This window comes from Cynara cardunculus, assembly GCF_001531365.2.
Source record: "Cynara cardunculus var. scolymus isolate 2C chromosome LG 13, CcrdV1, whole genome shotgun sequence".
NCBI classification, from domain to species: Eukaryota; Viridiplantae; Streptophyta; class Magnoliopsida; order Asterales; family Asteraceae; genus Cynara; species Cynara cardunculus.
The window spans coordinates 39724898-39732235 of record NC_037540.1 but is presented as its reverse complement, the minus strand read 5'-3'; the positions used below and the strand labels follow the sequence as shown (position 1 = coordinate 39732235).

General features: G+C 34.8%; 1 protein-coding gene across 1 annotated transcript in view; it reads right to left on the bottom strand.

The window, feature by feature from the left end:
* Window positions 1-6339, bottom strand: part of LOC112524566 (kinesin-like protein KIN-7E) — an 8879-nt gene extending 2540 nt beyond the window's left edge. Inside the window, exons 1-11 of the mRNA XM_025134443.1 lie at window positions 6300-6339; window positions 5162-5605; window positions 3466-3555; window positions 3197-3297; window positions 2967-3080; window positions 2807-2888; window positions 2470-2537; window positions 2080-2145; window positions 1831-1955; window positions 1160-1484; window positions 401-505 (exon numbers count right to left, since the gene is read on the bottom strand). Of these exons, the coding sequence (XP_024990211.1) occupies window positions 401-505; window positions 1160-1484; window positions 1831-1955; window positions 2080-2145; window positions 2470-2537; window positions 2807-2888; window positions 2967-3080; window positions 3197-3297; window positions 3466-3555; window positions 5162-5384 (1299 nt within the window). The 5' untranslated portion in view covers window positions 5385-5605; window positions 6300-6339. The remainder of the gene's footprint in view (window positions 1-400; window positions 506-1159; window positions 1485-1830; window positions 1956-2079; window positions 2146-2469; window positions 2538-2806; window positions 2889-2966; window positions 3081-3196; window positions 3298-3465; window positions 3556-5161; window positions 5606-6299) is intronic.
* Between the last annotated feature and the right edge of the window lie 999 nt (window positions 6340-7338).

Genomic DNA, 7338 nt, shown 5'->3' with positions numbered 1-7338 from the left:
TTACTGAATAAGCCACTTTCTATATCATTAAGTCACTACCAAACAGTCATGTATAACTGACTGAATAAGCTGTGAGTCCCATTAAGCTGCTAACAAACATGCCCTAAGATGCGTATGTGGCCTGCAGGTAAACCGAACCCTGTATATCTCATTCAATCTTGTCCTCTACCCCAAACGATAGAGACATTGTTTTCGTGAAGACCCCCCAAACGAACCCATTATATCTCATTCGAAAGTACGGTTTGGGTGGGATGTATGTGGCCTTGTCCTCTACCCCATAGGATAGAGAGACTGATTCCGTTAAGACTCTTGGCTTGTGGGTCCCATCTCTAAATCTTTGGGGGTATGGATTAGGGTTTATACAAGATGGAAGATTAAAACGTTGGTAGACGACATTTACCCATTGTGTTGAAGCTTGATCGTTTCTAACGGCTAGTAACAATTCTTCAATACGAGATTGAGCAAGATCCCTTTGCTTGATAAGATCTCGCACCTCTTTCTCCAACTGCAAATAGAAAAACTAGAACGTAAGCAATTTTAAACCTTAAAAGCTTTGGTGCACCTGTAAACCAAACAAACCTAGTATATCCCACCCGCAAAGTAAGGTCTAGGGTGTACGCAAACCTTACCTCTATCTCAAGAGATGGAGAGTTTTCAAGAACCCCCGGAAAGCTTTAAACCAAACAAACTAAGTATATCCCCCAGCAAGCAAGATCAGGGGTAGAGATATGCAGACATTACCGCTTATCTATCTCTCTAAACCAAACCAAACAAACCCAGTATCTCCACCACCCGGGACAGGTAAGGTCAGGGGTAGATATATGTAGACCTTACCTCTATCTCGAGAGGGGTCAGGTTCAGGGGAAAACCAAAACTGAAGAGCCATGTAACCAACCGCTCATCTGGACGGTATGCACATGTGCATACAAGTAATTTGTAAGCAATTTGTATGGTATGCAGATGTGCATAACATGCACATGTGCATAAAAACCAAGAAACAACTTCAATTACTTGTATATCTTCCAGATGCTCAATTTTACATTTCTTTTGGGAGGTTTTCCCCTGAACCTCCCTCGTTTCAAGAGACAGAGAGATTGTTTATGAGAAAACCCCCCGGCAAACTTTAGGGCACGTCTAACAATGGGACTTGCAACCATACCTTTTCAATTTGTTGATCTTTCTTCCTCAGGAGTGCCGTATAATCCGGAGGGGCGGGTGTTCTTAGCTCATTTTCTAATCTGGCCAATTCTTTTTGTAAATGTTTCACCAAGGCCTTATCGGACATCACCACGTTAACTTGAGCATTTGTAGTCACTTCCCTCGCGCAACTAGCAAATAGAAGAGTATTCTTGGATTGTTCAACGTGTTCTCGAGCCGGACTTAAGGTGCAAATAATGGCCGTTCGTGCATTGCCTCCCAAGCACGGTTGCAATATGCGTGTCAGCTTCGAATCCCGGTAATTAACATGCCCATGTTTGCCCTTGCTGCATTTGATCATCGCTGTTCATTGTCAATTACTTGTTTGACAAGAAACAATTTGAAAATGTAAACGTCCAAATCGGTTCACATTCTATCGTTTATAGCCAAATGACCAAAATACCCTTTGTAATCTTGTGGACACATAAATATCCGCAACGAAAAATAGACGGTTTTAGAAATATGTAATTATTACACTTTTAGTTAACTATAAATGACATTTTTACCCTTTGTAATCTTGTAGACGCTTATTTTGGAACGGAGGGAGTAACTTTTATACATGGAAATTTCTGGAAGAAATGTTGCAATTGACGTTTTTGGAACAATGGAAAAAGGTAACAGAAACAGCCAAACCTTAGCTTCCGAATCACAGTCGACAATGTCAATAAACTACGATTTATGTGGCAACCTTCTTTCAATCTTTGCCCCACCGATAATGCCTGAGCTGCGCGCTCACTTCCGGCAAGATCAACAAAGTTCTGCAAACGGTAACTTAATTATATAAAACCCCCTACAATATCTATGTTTCTTTATGTCATTTTTCGTGTTAAAATTCCCGAATTACAAGTCGAATGGTATAAAACGGAAGTATAGTGCCAATACCACGCTAGCTGCAAGTTTTGTCGACTTATCCTTCCCTATGAACTCACGAGCCGAACTTTCAATCGTCTGCAAACACCAGATCAATCATTGGTAAAGTTTATTCACTTTAAGAATACAGACATACATGCATAAAATATCTGCATATGGAAAAAGTTCATTTAGGAATTACAAGTATTTAAAGAACCGTGAAAGCCAACTTATCATGAACTATTCATGATGAATATACCTAGATATTCATGATGAATATACCTAGATATTCATGATGAATATACCTAGATATTCATGAATATTCACGGTTCTCAAATGGTCATGCCCCTATCTGCATATACATATATATACATATAGACATGAAGATGATATAATTAGAGAATATAGAAGGAGGAAGCCTACCAGCCTAAGAATCTGGTGAGATCTTGAACTTGTTTCATTGAGGGATGTCTCTCCCACTTTTCTTTGAGCTGCAAAACAGCCATGTGCATACAAGTTATTAGGAGCTTAAGGTTCAATCTAAGTCTGCTTTTGGCCCGAACCATGAACCCAAATTTTCCTACTTGGTTCCAACTTCTGAACCAAAACCACCCTCGCCAGTGCAAACCCCACCTCCAGGTTCAATATACAGGGCTCATTTGGGTTGGTTTACATTTTGCAGTTAAGCAATTAAATCTGACAACCCAATAAGACACGGTACGTAAAAAAGATATTTGCCGTAAAAAAAAAAGCCAAGTACCTTCGCAAACGGATAGAAGTTGTTTGAGGTGGCTCCAATCCCTTAAAGTTTCCTCTGTAAGTCTCTCTATAATTGTCCCTTTCTGGGATTAATTAAAAAAACTACATAAATATTGTGTATACAATGATATCGTTACATATATTAATTGACATGAAATCACCTCCGGATCATCCAAAACCCGAAGTGGGATATTTTCTGTGCTTAGAAGGTCTCTTATGGCTTCGTTATAGATCTCTATAGCCGAAAATTTCAAAACAAACGCCCTTTCTTCATGCTGAAGAAAGAAACAACAAATTGTTACTTCAAACAACGATTGTATATGAATAATACCAACAAAGAAATGGTTGAACTTTAGATATATAAACCATAAAGATACAAAAAGTTTCGTACTTTTTGCATATAATCATATATATCTGCCACGGTATACTCTGTTATCCCTGTCATCGTGTATGTTTTCCCACTACTCGTTTGCCCATATGCAAAAATGCTTGCTAAAAGAAGGAGAGAATTCATTAGTGGACCAAACCAAAATAAACAACGTATATCCCAACGGGATGTGGGGTCAAAGACCTGACCTCTACCCCAAAGAGTAGAGCAGTTGTTTCCATAAAGACCCCGGCTTGTGAAGAATTGGAAAGCGCAAAGTGGATCCGACTTACAATTGATGCCACTAACAACCGAAAGTGCAATCCCTTTAGCTCCTTCCTCGTAGACTTGCCTAGTCGTCGAGTCTCCACCATATACTCGATCTATTACCAAACGATTGAAAACTCATTTAAGGTCATTTAATTAAATAACCCCTGGTATATTTAGGTATAGGGTTGAGTTCAAGGGAAAACCACAAAAAAAATCACCCTAATAAACAATTCATCTTTACATTATTCACATGTATACAAAAATAACTTGTCCGGTATGCACACGTGCATAGAAACTAGGAAACATACTCAAGTATCTTTATGCACATATGCATGCTATACAGAGGAATGGTTATTAAGGTGTTCCTCATTTTTCTGTTTTTTCTGGTTTTCCTCTGAACCAGAGTCTTTAGTGTATAACCTTAAATGAGATTTTAATCAAATCAATGATGGTATGAAACCATTTTTAAAAGGTCATGAGGTCATGTATTCAATTTAAATCTCATTTAAAGTTGTATACCAAAATGACTCGTTTAGGTATCGAGTTTATGGTTTTTTAATGAACTAATCATGACTAATGTCAGTACATTTTGGTGTATAGAATATAAATTAGTTTGGAATAAAGCCAAAAGCAAATCTTAAACATGATCTGATCTGTGATTAATAAAATTACCACATTGATTCATGGTTTGATTAAAGAATAGTAATATGAATAAAATAGCCAGAAAAAATTAAGACCCAAAATTAATTTAAGGATTAATTTTAGAGATAACAAAACTAATAGATCCAAAGCATATAACATATCAGATAGCATTTCACTTTTACTTAGAACCCTAAAAGATCAATTTTTAAAACAAAATATAAGAATAAATTAACAGAAAAATCAAGAAAATCCACTTCCGAAATGAATAGGCAGTTGGGAACATGGATCTTTCCAAGTTCACAAACAGTCTGACTGATTCAGATTTCAGACGTAAAAACAAACAGTCCGACTGATTCAGATTTCAGACATAAAAACAAACAGTCCGACTGATTCAGATTTCAGACTTCAGCACCACCTCTTAAAATTCAGACTTCAGACTTCAGCAACTCTTAAAAAACAAACGCCACCTTAGATTCGAAACTTACATCATATCAAATGGCATTTCAGTTTTAGTTAGAACCCTAAAAAGATAAAGATTTAACAAAATATAAGAACAGAAAAAATCAAGAAAATCCACTTCCCAAATGAATAGACAGTAGAGAACATCGATCTCAAGTGCACAAACCAATTAGATTCAGAACTTATATCATATCAAATGGCATTTCAGTTTTACTTAGAACCCTAAAAAGAGAAATATCTAACAAAAAATCAGAATAAATCAACAGAAAAATCAAGAAAATCCATTTCCCAAATGAATAGGCACAGTAGGAACATGGATCTCAAGTTCACAAACCAATTAGATTCAAAACTTATATCATATCAAATGGCATTTCAGTTTTACTTAGAACCCTAAAAAGATCAAGAGTTAACAAAATACAAGGAATAAACAAACAGAAAAATCAAGAAAATCCACTTCCCATATGAATAGGAAGTAGGGAACATGAATCTTTCCAAGTTAACAAACCAATTAGATTCAAAACTTATGACATGCCTAATGGCATTTCAGTTTCATTTAGAACTTTAAAAAGATCAAGATTTAACAATAAATTAACAGAAATATAAAAAAAATCCACTTACCAAATGAATATGCAGTAGGGAACATGGATCTTTCCTGCAGACTATTCCTAAAGAGAACTGTTGTATCATTAATACATTCCCAATCTGAAACATCATTTCTAGAAATTTCTTTCTCATTCAAAGGCCTCAATCTCACCAACACCAAAATCTTCTCTTCTCTTCCATTACCAACACCATCCATTTTCTCCCACTTCATCAACTCCTCCCCACCAATAGCCCCCATTTCTCTCACAAATTACATCAAAAAACTAAATACCCATGTCCAGTTTTCCACTCTAAACCCCACAAAATCAAGAAAAATCTCTCATTCAACCACCATTTCTAAACCCTAATATATGCAATGACAGTTAAGATGTTAAGAACAGAGTGGTTGTTTCTGCTTTGCCCGAAAGAGAGGGAGCAAGCAAGCACCAATTCTTGTCCCACATGTCATCAATCCATTATCTGCATAAAACACAACAGAAAAAAGGCTAATTTTTAGGATTATATAAAAAACCCATCACACAGAACACAAAGATCCAAATTATAAAAAGGGGTTTTAAAAGATAATCATGGGTTTGTTGGGTGATTTAGAACTTTGCTTAATCTTTATTCTCAAGATTGAACCAAAGGAGAAAAAGAACCTAAAAAATCCCATTTTTTGGAGACCACACAACAGAGATCTTTGCTTAAGATGACCCTACTTGCTTGAAAACTAAGTAACTGGTTCTCTCTTTCTTTAATGCAAATTCTTAAATACAAAAAAAGCAGGTGAAAGCTTGGAATTTTCAGTAATGGTGGGTCCCAAACACAAAGTGAGTATTTCCACCAAAGCTCATAAAACACCCGATTAAGCTTCTGTTCTTCAAATCAAAACTGCAATTTATCAAAAACCCACAAAATATAACAGCTGAAATCAACAATTTTTCACCCAATATATAAACGCAAAAAAAGGGATTTCAATCAAAACCAACAACCCAATTACTTGAATTCACCATATATCTCGGTAACTCCCCTCAAATTCATTTGGATTCGACTTTATCATCATTTTCGTATTTAAAATCCAATAATAAATCAAAAATAAAATAGAAAAAAAAACCCCCAAAATCTCCGTGATTCCATGAAAACAAAGTGAATCGAAAGTTTTATCTGCATTTACCTTCTTAGCAGCAACCGTTTCTGCTCTCAATCTCTCTGAGAAGCTTACTCAGATCATGGATTTTTCATCTGGGTTTTGTCAGGAAAAAATAATATTAATTTATTAATTTATTAAATTAAAGATGTAACTCGGTCTACGTTACTTTCCAGAGCTGAAAACTTAAATCCAGAGTTACGTACAACTTTAAATGCACAAAGTACTAGTCTTTAAAGCGTTCATAACACAACTTAGTAATTATATTTCTGGAAAAAGTACTAACCTTTGCTTAACGTCCACTTTTTTTGGATTATTTTTTTTAATATTTCTAGTCACGTGACTTGCAGCATTTCGGTGAATTTATTAATGTGTGTGTGCAGTACACCGTTAGAACTTGAGATTTTTCAAAGGCACGAGATATCCCCCAATGAAATAGTACCACGTGGGTCCCACGTACAACTCATTGATGCATGAATTACATTGTTCATGGTATCACGTGCATTAGTGATTGTACAACGTGCATTAGTGATTGTAACCAATATTGTTTTATGAAATGAATTGGTTTTCCCGACGTTGTTGCACGTCGTTTTGTAACAAATTAGCCGTTACGTCTCATGCTTCATGTGCATTACTACTTGTACTTTTATTTTTAATAAAAAAAATGTCTTTTATTGTTTATTAAAATTTGTTTGAAATTAGAATTTTAAATTCTAATCTATGTTATATTATAAAACATTTGACAAAAATTCTTAAAAACTATTTTTTATGTGTAAAGTACTGTTTATTAATGCATATTACTTAAAATTCAATATTACAAGTAGATTTTGCGTAAGTACAACTTATTAAATCTCCATATCTGAATTCGTGTAACAGACTGCAAATAAACACCTCATTTTAAATATAAAAAATTTAAAATATAATTAGAATAATCATTGAGTTTTAACAGAATATTTAATTATTATCTTTATAAAATGTTATATTATTAAACCAAAAATAAATTATTTTATTATTAAACTTAAATTAAATTATAATAAAAAAATAAATTAAAGAAACTACATAAAAA